General features: G+C 60.0%; 2 protein-coding genes across 2 annotated transcripts in view; one reads left to right on the top strand and one right to left on the bottom strand.

Annotated features, from left to right (window-relative positions):
• The window catches only part of Utx (Utx histone demethylase), a 41,243-nt gene extending 31,506 nt beyond the window's left edge, over nt 1–9,737 (top strand). Inside the window, exons 9-19 of the mRNA XM_037218978.1 lie at nt 113–224; nt 887–964; nt 1,610–1,782; nt 2,065–2,900; nt 3,831–4,036; nt 4,801–5,073; nt 5,757–5,893; nt 6,196–6,525; nt 7,011–7,137; nt 7,729–7,896; nt 9,002–9,737. Of these exons, the coding sequence (XP_037074873.1) occupies nt 113–224; nt 887–964; nt 1,610–1,782; nt 2,065–2,900; nt 3,831–4,036; nt 4,801–5,073; nt 5,757–5,893; nt 6,196–6,525; nt 7,011–7,137; nt 7,729–7,896; nt 9,002–9,025 (2,464 nt within the window). The 3' untranslated portion in view covers nt 9,026–9,737. The remainder of the gene's footprint in view (nt 1–112; nt 225–886; nt 965–1,609; nt 1,783–2,064; nt 2,901–3,830; nt 4,037–4,800; nt 5,074–5,756; nt 5,894–6,195; nt 6,526–7,010; nt 7,138–7,728; nt 7,897–9,001) is intronic.
• Nucleotides 9,738–13,554: 3,817 nt separating this feature from the next.
• On the bottom strand, nt 13,555–16,073 carry LOC119097143 (selenoprotein K). The gene is made up of 4 exons (XM_037220200.1): nt 16,061–16,073; nt 15,696–15,723; nt 14,684–14,771; nt 13,555–13,741 (listed from the first exon to the last, which is right to left on the bottom strand). The coding sequence occupies exons 2-4, from the start codon at nt 15,712–15,714 to the stop codon at nt 13,555–13,557; spliced, it is 294 nt and encodes a 97-aa protein (XP_037076095.1). The 5' UTR covers nt 15,715–15,723; nt 16,061–16,073.
• Nucleotides 16,074–16,789: the final 716 nt, after the last annotated feature.

The following is a 16,789-nucleotide window of genomic DNA, read 5'->3' on the forward strand; positions in this document are numbered from 1 at the left end:
CCTCCGCCGCTGCCGCCGCCGCCGCCGCCGGCCGCCGGGCAGTGCTTCAGGTGGGCCGCAGCGGGGCGGACACCGGCGCGCCGCCGCTGATGATGATGTGGCTCGTCCACAGGCCGTGCCGACTGCCGCCAATAGAAGAGGCATGGAATAAGAACACCACCACCGAGATGAGTCGAGAAACGCAGAAGCTGCAGCCCAGCCAGCAGGCTAAGATGGCGCAACAGGTGAGTGACTGGAACTGAGCTGGGCCGGTCCGACCCGACCCGACCCGACGCGACCCGACTCTCGCGCCGACGGTGAGAGCCGGCCGTGTGGACCGGCGCCGCGGCCGGCGCGACCTGACATGACCCGAGGGCCGCCGGCAGCCGGCGAGCGGCCGGCCTGCGACGCTGGCTGCCGCTGCGCTGGGCGTCCGGCACCGGCGGCCGGGCCGTGACCGCGCAGTCGGGCACGGCGTCTGGCCGGCTGTGCCCGGGGTCGTGTGGGGGTGGCGGCTAACAGGGCTCTTCGTGTGAGGGTGGCGACTAGCAGGGCCCCTCCGTGTGAGGGTGGCGGCTGACAGGGCCCTCCGTGTGAGGATCGCGGCTGGCAGGGCCCCTCCGGGTGAGGGTGGCGGCTGACAGGGCTCCTCCATGTGAGGGTGGTGACTGACAGGCCCCCTCCGTGTGAGGATGGCGGCTGGCAGGGCCCCTCCATGTGAGGGTGGCGACTGACAGGGCCCCTCCGTGTGAGGGTGGCGGCTGACCGGGCCCCTCCATGTGAGGGTGGCGGCTGACAGGTCCCCTCCGCGTGGGAATGGCGGCTGGCAGGGCCCCTCCGTGTGAGGGTGGCGACTGACAGGCTCCCTCCGTGTGAGGGCGACCGCTGACGGGCCCGTCCGTTCCAGCGCGGGTTCTCGGCGCCGACCGTATCACCGCCGCCGTACCCGGGCGGCCAAGCCGGTGGTGCCGCCAAACGGTTCAAGGTAAGGTCCTGCCCGCCCGGCGCTCTGTCGGAGGGACGGTGGACGCGATACGCACGTGACGTGACGTGCCGTGTGTTGCCCATTGGCAAGGGGGGGGGGGGTGCACCGCGCCTATTGACAGTCTTCGGAGTAGCAGAAGCCATCGTTGTTCTGGACGTGAAAGCAGACCTGCCGGGTTACGCGCGCTCTGACTCACTTGTTTTTTCGCGAATGTTTGCACGGTCTTTGAGAGCTTAGTAAAGCTCACATTATCTCAGATTCTTACATTCTGTAACCGATGGCGAGTTCGTGACGTTTACTTCCGTAGCAATCTGATATCGTGTGTTAAAATCTCGCTTTCGCTTTCAAGCGGCTGCATTAAAGCACGCCGTCCCAAAATCCTTGCATTCCATGTAATTCCATGACTGTGGGGATACCGGCTGAGCCTGGCAGCCCGGCGGCTTGCGGTGCGACAGTGGCACAGGACCGCTGTCACACGCGGCGGTCGAGCGCGGGCGAGATGGGCGGCGGTGTCCGTGGTGCGTCATGTCCCGCGGCCGAGCGAACGGCGTGTGTGGCGGTGTGTGACGCTGCCTGTGGGGTTGGTGTTCGGCGTGTGCCCGCGCGCCGCCGTCCGGCCCGACTGAGCGCCGCGTCCGCCGCCAGCCGGGCGAGCCGCTGGAGCCGGCCGCGAGCCCGGCCATGGTGCAGCAGCGCCGCACGCCGCCGCCCTTCTACCTCAACCACCAGCAGCTGCAGCTGCTGCAGTACCTGCAGAGCCAGAGCCAACTCAGTCCGCAGCAGCAGAGCCAGCTGCACCAGCTGCAGCACCAGTACAGGTCAGCTGCCGCCGCCGGCCTTCTGCTGTGACCCGTCGGGGTGTGTGGATTAAGTTCGGCGTGCTTTGATGCTCTTCCGAAGTCGGTTAGTCTCGTGACAATCACAATGTTTTGCTGGCTAGCTAGTGTTTTGTATTTTTCGGTATTGCTTTAATCTCTTATGGTATGCTGCCACTACAGAAAATGGCCCGTGAAAAGACCTTGCTTGTTTGCTGGCGGTGTGGTAACGGAGCGTTGAAAAGCATCTGGACGCACGCCGTTTAGCCCTCGTTTGGTCCGCAGATTGATGCAGCAGCACCAGCAGCAGATGCGTCTGCAGCAGCAGCAGCAGCAGCAACAGCAGCACTCGCCACGCTTCCCGCAGCCTCCGGGGCAGTCGCCGGTCCCCTACAGCCCGCAGCAGCCACAGACAGCGGCGGCGCCCCCGCCGCCTCCGCCGCCTCCGCCACCGCCGCCGCAGCAGCAGCAGCAGCCGGCCGGCTTCGTCAGCTTCGCCGGCAACGGCAGCGCCATCGCCGGCAAGGACGTGGGCAACATGAGCGAGCGCGAGCTGGCGCAGCTGCTGACGCAGAAGGACCTGGCCGCCAGCCTGGCCGAGGACCTGATCAAGCAGTTCGCGCAGACCGGCGATCTTGGCCTGGAGGCGCTCGCTGCTGCCGGCGACACCAAGCCGCTGCTGGACGGCCTGGAGTCAGCGCCGGAGCAGAAGCCGGCAACGGACGCGGCGGCGGCGGCGGCGGCCGTCGCCGAGGACGGCGAGCCGGCGCGCGCCAAGCCCCGGCAGTCGGCGCTCACACGCGCCGACCTCAAGGTGCGCGTGGAGCCGGCGCGCGCGCAGCCGGCCTTCCACATCGAGATGACGGCGGCGGACGTGAGCGAGGCGTGCGCCGGCCTGGGTGCGGCCGGCGTGGGTAACCTGAGCATCATGGAGGACGACGCGCCGCCGCCGACCGCCGCCACCGCGCCGCGCACCGTCCTGCGTCGCGACCAGCTGGTGCAGCAGACGCCGTCCGTGTTCGTCGAGAACAAGAAGGAGGCGTTCAGCCCGCAGATGCAGGAGTTCTGCCTCAAGAACCCGATCGCCGTGATACGCGGCATGGCGGCTGCACTGAAGCTCGGTGAGTGGTGGACGGTGGCGACCGAGTGGGGCCCGCTGGCTGGGCGCGGCGGCGCTGCTCACCTGGTGCCGGCTGCAGGAGGATGGTCTGGTGGGCTGTTGTGGCAGCTGTCGTGTTCGCTGGGAAAACCGCGGCGGGGCGGGTGGGCTTCCAGCCTGTTCTGTGGATGTTTCGGCTGGGCGCTGGCACATGTTCACTGATTTTATGCTGCGACGTAGTATGGGACCTTTTAAAATATGCTCTGCATCAGATGTTGTGATGCAGAAGGAGTTTGAGGGGCAAGTTTGCTAAAGTTTTCGAAAGATGAGCGAGGAAGGGCTGTGCTGGGTTGTGGGAGCGGTTTGTATGAACCCGTCCAGAGCGCTGCGCAGTGTATCCGGTCGCGAAATGCATGCCACAACTTTTCAGGAATATTCTCAGTGTTATGAGCACGGACCAGACAGAGGCTTCGTCAAAGGAACCGGCTGCACTACCATACCCTCCCTGGCCTTTATAGGGCGGGGAATAGATGTTTATTTTAATAATTGATCTATTCCTCCAAAATCTTAAGGACGAGAATGTTGACATTTTCCAATTGCATCATTTTTTCACACTTGCTGCGAGTCACGGCGTCGCGTTTCTGTGGCCAGAACTGCCGCCGTATTTTGGGCATCGGAAAAAGGACACCGTGGCTACCGGTTTGCGGAAATGTGGTCGATCATGGTAGAATCAGTTACATGCGTTTGTCATCAGTTGTGGCATTTCCTTCTAAGCCGGTATGAGACGCCACAACTTTTACGCCCGTCCTTTCTAACTGACCTTAATTGGTCCGGTTCCTTGAAAGGTAAGTGCGCGTCTTCCCACACCATCGCCGCCAAAGCGGGCCGTGTTTGCCGCTGGGTGAGCCGTGCGGCACGCGCTGTCCACGCCTGACGCCGGCGCCGTCCGCAGACCTGGGCCTGTTCTCGACGAAGACCCTGGTGGAGGCGCACCCGGACCACGCCGTCGAGATCCGGACACAGGTGTCCCAGTCGTCCGACGAGAACTGGGACCCGACGTTCACGCGCAAGGTCTGGGGCTGCATGTCGTCGCGCAGCCACATGACCACGGCCAAGTACGCCCAGTACCAGGCGGCCACGTTCACCGACAGTCTGCGGGTGAGTTGGCCGACCGTCGCTCCCGGGCCGTGTCTCGGCTGTCTGGGCTGTCTGGACTGTCTGGGCCGGGCTGGGCTGTCTGGCCTGTCTGGGACGGGCTGGCGAAAGGCACGGGAGAGTGCGCGACGTTGCGGGTGGGGTCTGTCCTTTCGCAGGCTGTGTTAATTGTGCTTGTCTGGCTTGGGTTTGCGCGCTGCCGTAATGCCCGCACCAGATGCTTCTGAACGGGGTGTCTGCGGTTCGGTGTTGACCATTCCTGGCCCTCACGCTCTGCATCTGTTCCGCCCATGTCTGCCGGTGGCCTGTAGTGGTCTTGGTCTGGCCGAATGTGGTTTAGTCGGATAAAGCGGGGTTTGGTCTGGTGTGGTGTGGTGTGGTGTGGTGTGGTGTGGTGTGGTGTGGTGTGGTGTGTGTGGTGTGGTCTGGTCTGGTCTGGTCTGACCTAGTCTGGTCTGGCCTAGTCTGCGCTGTGCTGTGCTGTGCTGTCCTGTCCTGTCCTGTCCTGTCCTGTCCTGTCCTGTCCTGTCCTATGCTCTCTAGAACGTCAGGGTGGTGCGCCTGCCGGCCGCCGCCATCGCCCGTGACGACTGTGGACCCACTTGAGCGCTCACACGTGGTAGCTGGTCGGACCGCGCGCGCTCTATTTGTTTGGATTGCATGTGTAATGCGTCGCTGCCGGCCGGCGGCCGGCGGAGCTGGGCGTGAGACGGCTGGCCTCGCGTACCGCGCGCCGTGGTGAGGCTGACCGCCCCCTCCCTCAACAGGAGGAGCAGGAGAACAAGACGACCACGCACCGCGACTCGGATTCGGACTCACGCGACTCCTTCAGCAAGTACCAGCGACTCGGCAAGAAGCGCGGCCACAAGACCATCAAGTTCGGCACCAACGTCGACCTCAGCGACGAGAAGAAGTGGCGGCCGCAGCTGCTGGAGCTGATGAAGCTGCCCGCCTTCTGCCGGGTCGTGTCGGCGGGCAACATGCTCAGCCACGTGGGCCATCCGATCCTGGGCATGAACACCGTGCAGCTGTATATGAAGGTGAGCGCGCGCTCCTACCGTTCACCCGCTCGCTGGTGGTGAAGGGCTCACAGTTGCTGCCGCCAGGCTAACGGCTGGTGTGGGGTGGGCACACAGTGTGTGGCCGTGTTGTTAGCCGTGTCTGAGCGGCGTGAGCTTGGCGCTGCTTGCGCGCGTCCTGTAAGTAGCGTCCGCTGGTGAAGACAGACAACGTGCGACGCGCTGCGGAGTATTCGATCAAGTTAGTCGTGCCTATGTATTCCGTGGTCTCATGTGGAATCTTATAAACGATGGGCGCCATGTGACCATCGTAGTCGGTGCGTGCCAAAGCCCAAATCATCATCAATCTCATAAACGCTTGGACGTCTGAAAATACGCTGAAATTTTTGACGCATAAAGATTAACGTGATAGTTTTCACCAGTCGGAGGTACGCATCCGCTGGCTCAATAGCCACGTGGCTAGACATTTCCTATGTGGCATGTTCTGCGGCTGCTTGGTCAGCTGACGCACCGCCCGTGACGTCTGCGGCTCAGCACCGCGATGACGTCTTCGGCGGCGCTACCGCCGCCGCCGAGACGGCGTCAGCAGGCGGGGTCGTCTCCATGGCAACTCGTACCCGCCGAGCCGTGCTCGTCACCCGGTCAGGGCTGGGCGCCGCGTGCTGTCGGCGGGCCGGGCGACTGACGTCCCGTGCTGCCTCCAGGTACCCGGCAGCAGAACGCCTGGCCACCAGGAGAACAACAACTTCTGCTCCATCAACATCAACATCGGGCCCGGCGACTGCGAGTGGTTCGGCGTACCCGACGCCTACTGGGGTGTCATCAACTCCCTCTGCGAAAAGTGAGCGCGCTGGCGGCGGAGGGCTGGTTCGCTGACGATTCCCTGCTGTTGATCTCCCAATAGCGTGATGAGACCTTTCCAGTCCACGCATTGTTCGGGAGCGAGGCGGGCATCCCGTGTTCACTGGTTGCGAACGGCCGGTTCACTCGGCCACAGTGACGTGGCGACGTGTGCTAGGCGGCGCCGGTGCCTCGCGAGACGTCCGCCGCTGTCAGCGCTTCTCGCCCTCACTTGGCCGCGGTCGGCCTGTGCGTGCCGCCGTCGCGCGCGCCGTGTCTGAGCCCCGCCCTGCCCCCCGCCAGGAACAGCATCTCATACCTGCACGGCTCGTGGTGGCCGGACATGGACGAGCTGCTGGACCACGGCGTGCCCGTGTACCGGTTCATGCAGCGGCCCGGCGACCTGGTCTGGGTCAACACGGGCTGCGTGCACTGGGTGCAGGCGGCCGGCTGGTGCAACAACATCGCCTGGAACGTGGGGCCGCTGACGGCACGCCAGCACCGGCTGGCCGTCGAGCGCTACGAGTGGAACAAGCTGCAGCGCTTCAAGAGCATCGTGCCCGTGCAGCATCTCAGCTGGAACCTGGCCCGCAACATCCGCGTCTCCGACCCCAAACTGCACCGCAGCATCAGGTGAAGGGCGCGGGATGTGTGGACTGAGGGCGAGGGGGGGGGGGGGTCGCGGCCAGGACCTACGTGGAGCGACGCGGGGGTCTGGTCCCACGGTCCGACGACATTGCAGGGCCCGGCTTTGACAGCGACACGTACGGTTCTGTGATAGGAGGCGGCGGCGAAAGCCGTAGGCTTCGTGTTTCTTCCGACAAGCATCCGTTGTTGGAGTGGCGTGATACCGATGGTATCGGCCACTTCCCGTCGCGAGTCCCTTCGCGTCTATCTCTGTCAAGTCGTGCCGTATTTCTGTCAAGTCATGCCGTGATGTACCGGCCCCAGTGATGGACCCGCGGCGCGCCACCCCCGTGAGCGGCTTGGTGGTTAGCACCGGTACGTGACGCTCCGTTCGGTACACTGTGCTGGCGTGTAGCGGACGCAGTCGTGTCGGCTGGTGTGCCCCACGCGCCGCTGAAGCCGGCCGGTGCCTGACCGAGCGGCGGTTTCAGGACGGTGCTGCTTAAGGGCCTGAAGCAGGTGATCATGATGATCGAGTTCGCCAAGTCGTGCGGCGTCGACATCCGCTTCCACGGCCGGGGGAAGAACGAGAGCACGCACTACTGCGGCGTGTGCGAGGTGAGACCGGCCTCGGGGCGGCAGGGCCGGGGCCCGGGCAGGGCAGGTCAGGGCCCAGATGCGGCGTGTCAGGCCCCGGGCGCGGCGGGCCAGGCCCCGGGCTCGACGGGCCAGGGCCCGGGCGCGGCGGGTCAGGCCCCGGACGTTGAGGGTCAGGCCCCGGACGCGGTAGCCGCGGCGCCCGCTCGGGACAGCTCGCTGATATAACTCCGGCGAACTCGGCGCGGGCGCGATGGCTGAAACTGTCCTAAAGTGGCAGGCGAGCAGCTGGCGAGCGGCAGATGACGTTGGTTGTTGCGTAATGCGCCGTTCGGCCCCAGGATACACGTGCCGTTTGTCAATCGCAAAATACGCCTAACATGCCAAACGTCGGGCAAAGTTTGTTGAAGTATTCCATCACACAAGTATTCTATCCACGAATTTTCTTCTCTAATGTGAGCAAACCACTGGTACCGAGCCCTGGCGCACAGGACCGTTTTCTGCGCCGTTATCGCCGACTCCTGACTGTTCCGCTGACACCCGGACCGTTTTCTGCGCCGTTATCGCCGACTCCTGACTATTCCGCTGACACCCGGCCCCACCCCACCCCAGCTGGAGGTGTTCAACCTGCTGTTCATCAAGGAGCACGAAAAGCGCCACGTGGTGCACTGCGTGGACTGCGCGCGCCGGCACTCACCGCGCCTTGCTGGCTTCATCTGCCTGGAGGAGTACAAGCTGCAGGAGCTGCAGGACGTGTACGACAGCTTCCAGCTGCATGTGGTAAGCGGGGCACTGACGTCGGGCAGGGCAGGGCAGGCAGGGCAGGGCAGGCAGGGCAGGGCAGGGCAGGGCAGGGCAGGGCAGGGCAGAGCAGAGCAGAGCAGAGCAGAGCAGAGCAGAGCAGAGTAGATCAAGGAAATACCGAACAGGACAGGACAGGGCACAGTACGCAGGATACAGGACACAGGAGAATGGGAGGCAGGGTACGAGTGCACTGGGTGCTATATGGCCGCGCAGTCGAAGCGCCCTAAAACCCCAATTGTCACTGCGACACGGGTGCACGAACCTCGCTTCACTGTGCCTTGAGGCACTGGTCGTGGCTGGGTGGTAAGGTTCGCTGTGTGCGGCGACATCGGACAGGTCCGCTGGGGAGCTCGACCTTCAGATCCGGTCCGTTTTCTCTATCCGGGCACGAGCTGATGTGCCGACCGCTCGGCCCAACGCGTGGAGACGCCGGGTCCTCGCGTTTGGAGACGCCGGGCAGACGAGGAGACCGCCGCCCGGCCGGAGCGGAGAGCGCTGGCGCCCCCCTCCCCCCCAGCACGGCGTCATCCGCCGAGGAGCTGTAACGCCCCCCCCCCCCCCCCTCCCGAGAGCCAGCCAAACGTCCGCAACTGTGCCGTTCGGGTGGTTGTTGCGAGGTATCGATCGTGGCTGGTTACCCCTCCCTCCCCCTTTGCTGGTTAGTGTCTGGTGACGCTGCCTGATGCTGACCATCGTCTGCGAGCGCCCGATCATGGCCAGTAACTTCAGCTTTGCGTCCGGTGGTGTCCGTTGATCCACGTCCGTTCAGTGACGCCCGTCTGGCGCCCAGTGGTGTCTTCTGATTCTCTCCAATGTCCGCTGACGCTCGTCCAACGCCCGGTTGTGTCTGCTTACCTTCGTCCATTGCCCGGTGCCGTTCGTCCTACACCCTACTACACCCTACACACTACACCAGCGGTGTCTGCTGACCCTTTCCGTGTCTGGTGGCGCCTGTCCGGCCCTCAGCAGCGTCCGCTTCCCCCTGTTGTCTGGTGACGCCCTTCCGCTCCCCAGCAGCGTCCGTTGAGTTCCTCCGTTGCATCGCGACGCCGGTCTGACGCCGCGCCGTCCTCCGTTTCAGCCGCCGATGGCGCCACCGGCGTGACCGGGCCGGCGGAGTCCCGAGGAGAGCGGCTCTGGCTTCGGCTCCGCCCCGCCGCCTGCCCGCCACTAGCAATATGACGTCTGCCCGTCAGCTCACTGCCAATCAGCGGGGCCCGCGCGACGCGCGCCCCTCCCCCTCAATACCACTGCCATTAGCCGTCAACAGTCCACCAGAGTCTGCGATGATCTCCCGGTCTGCCATGTCCCGATCACGCCGTGTGATAATGGTTTAGAGTCACCGCCGGCCTGCTGGCCGCGGCTAGTATCCATGGCGGGCACGTTCCCATTATGTACATGCGTGTATATATGTAGATGTATATGGGTGGAGATTGTCACGTCATTTGTAAGTAAGCAGATAGTATTTATTTGACATATTCTCATCGCCATTGAGCAGGATGTTGCCCGTGCCGCGATCTCGAGGGTACCACAAAATAACGCATGTTTACGATGAAAGACATGGATAGCGTGCAGCGTTTTTCACGCCAGAATGTTTATTCTGACCGTTTCTGTTGTGTGTTCGGTTTGTGAGAGCGGGAGAGCGCCTGTGCCGTCGCTGCTGGGAGCGCCTTACCACAATGCCTGCCGAACGGCGGCCGGCGGGAGCCTTCATTCAGTACACTCGGCGGGGTTGCACCGCTCTACCTCAGTCTGACGACGCTCCGCAGGCACCCTCGCCGCCGCCCCCTCTAGAATAAATATATACTTTGACTATGTGATCGTGTGGCTGTGGTGTGGTCGGGCGCCGCCGGTGGGAGGTGAGAAGCGGCGGTGATGCGTCGGATGCTGTTGGGATGGACTCATGGAGGAAATGGAATCCGCTGCTGGGCCTGGTCAGGGCGGCTGTGGGTTTGTCAGAGTGATCGGCGCCACTGGAGTGGGACCGAGGCATGGGGCGCGTTTGCAATTGCCGAAGTACCTACCCGAGTTGCTACCTTTGAGGCCACAAAAGCCTACGTCATACATAAGCCACTACACTCCAAGCCGCAGAAACTGCTTTAACGCACCTACCTGTGACGGCATGAAAGGCAACTTGCAGACAGCGTTTGACAACGGGGAATGCGGCCTTTAGCCCAGTTCGTCGTCAACGTACGACCTGAGCCTAGCCCACTGAGGTAGCGTCATAAATATGCGCCAATGAAGAATGCCGTCCCATAGCGACATTCAGCGCGCAGGAATGGCACACTTGCATACTCGGATAAACAGCTATTGCCAAGTTCTCTGACTAAAAACATCATCAGTCACACTATCCACATATGGTCGAGACATGCTTATTTGGCGGACATGCAAGACTCAATAGTGAATCGATCGCTGTCAGGCATTGCTGTGTCAGCATCCATGTATGTAAGTTTGCCTCTCGGCCGAGCAGGGAATGTGCTGGTGGCCTGACGTCATAGGTAAAAAATGGGTTCACCCCTAAGTAAGGCATGGACTTGCCCCGAATTAAGGTACGCGCTTCCATTGACCCCTGAGGAACGGCGCCAGTGGAGATGGCTCGGCTCTACCCAGTAGGCGGTGCTCTGACCGGATCTGGGACGGTCAGAGGTGGTCTGGGTGTTGTTTGCCAGACGAACTACTTTTCACCGCCCAGAGCGATGTGACCGACGAAGTCGAAGCTAGACAAAGTGTCGTGGTGGTGACGTCTGCAGCCGGCCGCAGACCCGGTGTTACAGTATTCGCTGTCCAAGAGGATCGGAGGCTATCGACGCTCTTTCACCAGGTGACCGAACGTCGCACGACGTGTCTGTCAGCTGACTCGTGTGTGACGGCCAGATGGTGCCGTCCTTCCTAGAGACACCTTCCCGGCAGTCGCTGGAGCCACCAATGTCATCACAAATTCCTGGCGTGCCCCGCGAGAAAGGCGTCACATCGCTTGGCAAATAGCATAGTCGGCAACATGAATCTCACAGCGCATGCAGCATGGTTGTGTTGCCTCACAAGTGCCGACAGTCAACGCTGCCAATTTTAGCCGGTCCCCATCCTCTGATTCGCGACCTTATAGCGCTATAGGCTAGCCCATTGGCGACCTTAGGCTTGCCCAATAGCGCGGAAGAAATGCGCGTTAAGCGTGCAAGTTTGAAGGGGACAGAACACAGCACCATCAGTGACGAGGAAAAGCTGACACTGAAAACCCCATTCATTTGCTTCATAGTCGTTTTACCTGTGTGATCCGAAGCCCTCCCCCCCCCCCCCCCCCCCCCCCCGCCTTGTCTGCCCTGTAAAGGCTCAGTCGCCCAAATGTCAGGGTATGATATCTGTAACACTTTGGCTCAAAGAGAAGACAAACAGCACCGATGGAGAATAATGGCAAGTGACCTTTCATAGATCGCCTGCGCACAACGTCCTACCCATGACGACGCAGGACGCAGATGGCACCTCCATTCGGAACGTTCAGGACGTTCCTGAACACACCCGTTTGCTGCCCTCGTCTTTGCCGCCGTCTCGCAAGCTGGCCCGAGCTGTACCGGCGCCGGCCCAGACTGTGCCAGCCCCGGTCCGAGCTGTGCCGGCCCAGGCCCAGACTGTGCCAGCCCCGGCCCGAGCTGTGCCGGCCCCGGCCCCAGGCTGTGCCAGCCCCGGCCCAGGCTTTGCCGGCCCCGGCCCCAGCTGTGCCGGCCCGAGCTGTACCATCACCGGCCCAGGCTGTGCCCGCCCGGCGAACGGCGCCGGTACAGCCTGAACCGGTCCGACGCACCACGGACGGCCCCCGCCGGCAGCGCATTAACGAAGCTGACGCAACACCAGCCGGCTGCCAGGCCCAGCCCGCCGCCGTTGCGCCAACGCATGCGGCGCACTTGTACTTCGCACTGCACCACACGGTGACCTGTCAGTGGCGGCCACTGACCCCGTCTGTGTGCGGGATGGGAGGGGCGGTGTTGCGTAAAACTCCCGTTCTGCAGGACTTTGTGCCGAAAAACTGCGGTCTAATGGGGGTACATTATTCTAACTTTGCACGTTCCTTTCGCAGCGCTCCCGCCCCTGCGTCTGTCCGCAGCTGGAGGGAGCCGTGTGGCTTCTGATTATGTTGCATGACAAGCTCCATACCTGCTCAGATGGTATTTTAAACTCCACATGAAACTTTTGAGTAGCCGTGCCACAACGTAGCGGGCGCTCGTTGCGACAGAAAAGTACTCCTGTATCAATGATGCCTCAGAAATAGACAAGTTACACAGCGGCAAGCAGAAAACCGGCCAGCCGTCGTTATCAACATGACGCTGTCAGCAGCGAGAACATTGTTCCGCTAATCGTACAGATCTGTGTGCCGGACAGCACACCGCCGTGAAACTTGTCGGTCCGGCCGTGTTCAGTGGTGGATCGTCGACCCCCCTCCCCCCCCCCCCCCTGTGTCCGATGGGTTCGCGGACGAAACAAGACACGACTCGGGCCGCTCTCCGCGTGCCCAGCCTCAGCGGACACACGCATCTGCGCACGCGAGGTCAACCCGCGACACCGACACGGCCGTCACACGCCGTGCCTGAGACGACGGTCGAGCGCAGGCTCTGCGCCTGTCCGCGGAGCGCGCGGGTGACGTCCTCGGTCGTGACGAGAGTCGACTTGTTCGGCGCACCGCGGCAGTCTGCGCTGCGGCGTCGCGCCGCGTGGTCGCCCTCCTCCAGCCAGAACCGCGCCACTGTTGTCAGTTCGCTGTACGCTCCAGAAGTCCGGCGGTGACTCACAGGTCTGGCGCAGCCGAGTACAGACGGCATTCAGCCAAGTCCGTTACACATAGCAACCGCTCCGCTCGGAAAGAAACAGCGGACGTGTTGCTTATATTTCACAGTTAGCGTGCACGTCTCAAAAACAACGCAGGCACCGAGCGTTCTCGTAAATCACCTACCGATAACTGCTGTGGCGGCAGTCCGGGAATGAATACATGGACCGTGCTCCACGCGTCGTGAAAACACAGCAGCCACTGCAAAAAATCAACAATAATCGCCGGTGCTAGCGAGGCGAGCACGCTCTTGGTTACGGATTAGGTGCATGCGGACCGAGAATTGCAGCTGGAATTTAGCCAGTGATAGGTGCATTGAGACAAGGAAGGAAATGTAGGCATAACGACTCCGCTGAAAACTTATAGGTTTCGCCAAGCACGTATGTGTTTTTCCTAAGCCCTTAAAGATCATTTTGAAGAGGAAACTAAGACAAATAAGATAGCCTGGTTACACAAAACATGCATTTTGAATGACGTTAAGCCTTGATGAAGACCGTAGATTTGCCCACTGAACACATAAATACCGAAAGATTTTCTGAGACCACACTCCGGCCAGTCACGTCTCCGCCCGTTTCCCGAGCCGGCACCAGCACCGCCGTTGACGTCCACAGGTCTGTCTCTCTCACCGCCGCTGTCGCGAGCTCCTCAGCAGCCCCGGCCCCGCGAGGGACTCCCGGGGGCGCGTCACACCGACCCGGCCGCCGAGGCCGCCCCATTGGCGACCCCGACGGCCGGATCTCGCTCACCTCAGCGGCGGTCGGCCGCCCCGCGCCGCCGGCCACCTCTAGCGTCCGGCGGCGTTCGCGGGGCGTTTACCGGCCTCAGCCGCCGCCGGCCATGGGCGGCGGGCCGGCGGCGCCGGGGCCGCAGCTGAAGCCGCCCATGCGGCGGCGGGGTGCGCCGCCGGGGCCGCCCGGCCCGCCCGGTCCGCCGCGGCCCGGCGCCCGGTAGTCGGACGTGTAGCCGCTGCCGCGCTTGTTGTCGTCAGGGCTGATCAGCGTCCGGAAACTGCGCAACGGAGGCGGGGTCAGCGCGAGGGAGACGGGGTCAGCGTGAGGGAAGCAGGGTCAGGGTGAGAGAGGCGGGGTCAGCGCGAGGGAGGCGGGGTCAGCGCGAGGGAGGCGGGGTCAGCGCGAGGAGGCGGGGTCAGTCGCGATGGAGACGACGTCAGCGCGAGGGAGGCGGGGTCAGTGCGAGGTCGGCCATGGTCGACGACACGGAGCGGCACGGACACCGAAGACGACCAGCTGGTGCAAAGAGTCATATCCAACGAGGACAAATACCACATCGACAAAAGCAGCGGATTTTCGCGTAACAGTAATAGAATGATTAGATCGATTGCGTGTTAAGCCACAACATAATTTTTGGAACAATCAGCGGCTGGTGGACCCTTTCACGCTCTTGAGACAGCACCCAACGTCTTTCATCCCTCCATGAGTCGTTGCGTCCTCAACAGTCCCCCTGCAACGACGACCAACTCATCCGCGAGCGCGGCGCCGTTGTCCGCCCAATGCACTTTTCCCAAGCGGTGCACTCTGCAAACTGTTTTCGCTAGAGCAAGTTGAAAGATAGGATTTGTGACATCGTCGTGTACTTCATCTGCTCCTAGGTCTTTGTCAGTACACCGTACAATTCTAAATCTTGCAACGTTGTGTTTTGGCTGCAAAATTACCTGATAAACGTGTTTTCCTCAAGTTTGAAACTGGCGCGTTTAATCCTCTGGTCGATTTATCATGGAATGGCCTTGCAGCAAGTCAGTATAAATATGCATGCGATGATGAACAGAGAGAGAGGGATATTCAACAATTTGTCAGGCATAGTATATTCAAGCAGTGTGGATAAAAAATTCATAATTGCAGTAAAAAGATTCCTTATGCATCAACCAACAACCAAAACACCATCCCACAAGCTTTGTCATGTTAAGACAGTAATACAATGGCCACTACTTACAACAGCTGGAAGAAGTTGACTATGGCCCAGAAGAAGCCCAGGAGGCCTTGCACACTGAAATAGTCTCTGCTTCCCCCAACTGTGCCATCTGAAAAACAATGCAAGGTAAGACGCCATGCCAAAATGGGAATACAAAACATTCATCAGGCCTGCTCACACTGGTACCAATCTCTTTCCCTGTCTGATTTTAAGATAGCCTGCAAGATCTTTGCAAGATCACACTTAACTCAAGAAGCTAAACACAACAAAGTCTGCAGCATTATACATCACTGGGAAACAGGCCAGTCTCACTCAGATCACACTGGATGGGGTCCAAGCTCTGACCCCTGTCGGGCTTGGTATGGCTGCCTTGGCTGGCTTGGCTGGGTTGCCCAAGGGCAGACTGCCAAACCCAGGAAACCTTGCTGTTATGTCAAGAGCATGACAGCAAAAGAAAATAAAACACTTTTTAATGCAACTTCCAAGAGAAAAGACTGCATTACTACCTGTCATGCAAATCTTCATTAGCTGTCCAATGGAGCCCGTGTCACCCAGGCTATTCTCTTAACTCAAGGCAGTGTCTGCTCTGGTTAGCATATCAATTCAACATGAGCAGCCAAAAAATTCAGCATACTTACATCTTCTCCCCCCCCCCAAAAAAAACACAATGAAACACTTAATGTCTATTGTGAAATTTACCCTCCAATGGGCAGATGAGTAACAGCAGAGTTCCTTCTACTTCACACTGTTATATTACCTCCTACCACAAATCTTTTACACCTGGGCCAATGGCCTATACACTATTTCATGAAGATGACCCTGGAAATGGCTGGACATGAATGTTGATGGCTGTGGGAGATCAGCAGGTGGCAACAGCACCTGATATTGAGAACAGCTGAGTCAATCTCCAGAAACCAGCTTGCCCAAAAAGTGAAGTGGAAAATGAAAGGAGATGGTTCTAATAATATATGCATGGAACTCTCCACAAAGGGCCACATACAAGTATTGCAAAAACATAGCACATGAATCTTACCTGATGATATGTATGGCATTTTGTTCACCTGCAAAACGCAAAACACAGAATTATGGGATGACAGGAGACAAGCACATGAAAACAAAGCAAACCATGATTCACCGCAAAATGGTATTAACGTAGGCCACGTCATCACAAATACGCGGGCGCGAGGGATATCCCTTAGCAGACACACGCCGCAGATGCAGGCCTTGCACTTTCTAAACCGACCGCATGAACAGTATCCAGCGAGAAACCCACACAGTTTTGATATTAATAGATGCATTAGACACTTCTAAATACTGTAAGCAGCCTCGCTTAGATCTAGGTTATATCAAATTACAATGATAGCGCTTCACCTATCACGCACCACCCACTCAACTCACACCAACAAACGCACAAACCCAAGACCTCGGGTAACACCGTCCAGTCATTCTCGCTTCATCTTTGCTTGACGCTTGCATGACGTCACTGATGCCAAAATTTGAATGACCGGCGGTCTGCTAGATACCGGATGCAATGTTGAGGGTCGATCGGAGCATCAAACTATTCGTATAGGTAATGCAAAGCCATTAACGGATGGTAGAAGTGACCTTCCGGCAGATCAAATAAAACTATATGATAAAATATGATGGGTTTTGCAAGCATATGCGACAAACCTTTAAAATACTGTGACGTGAAAAGTGAAGGTGTGCGCACGAGACTCATTCACAATAAGGCTGCAGAAACATCGGACTGTCTCTGTTCCCCAAACAAAGAGATGGCGGCATACGTAAGGGACCAACGAGCCGATTGCGTAGAATTCAGCGACGAGTATAAATAACAATGTGCGTGGGAACCTTGTCATGCCGACGTACATTGCCGTACTTTGTCCACCGCACGACGCCAAACCATATTTTATAACAAGACGCGAGGCATTTACCAGGCGCAATACCCCACGCGTATCACTCGAAGCCTTTGGTCTGTCAACGAGTATTTCATACAGTAGGGCGGCGTTTCAACAATAATTCCGTCGGAAATGATTCTGGGCGTCGCCATCTCACAATGCTGTTGTGCTGCCCGGAGACCGAACAGCGGCCAACCAGAGTCAGAGTACATGCTGCTGGAGCGGGGTT

The sequence above is a fragment of the Pollicipes pollicipes genome, unplaced genomic scaffold (genome assembly GCF_011947565.3).
Source record: "Pollicipes pollicipes isolate AB1234 unplaced genomic scaffold, Ppol_2.1 Scaffold_4295;HRSCAF=5057_pilon_pilon_pilon, whole genome shotgun sequence".
Taxonomy (NCBI): domain Eukaryota; kingdom Metazoa; phylum Arthropoda; class Thecostraca; order Pollicipedomorpha; family Pollicipedidae; genus Pollicipes; species Pollicipes pollicipes.

Bases quoted from the DNA above. Each gene is read 5' to 3' on its own strand.
- LOC119097143 (XM_037220200.1), bottom strand. The intron at 13,742-14,683 runs GTAAGTAGTGGC...TCCGTTGCGCAG, and splicing joins GTCAACTTCTTCCAGCTGTT to TTTCCGGACGCTGATCAGCC.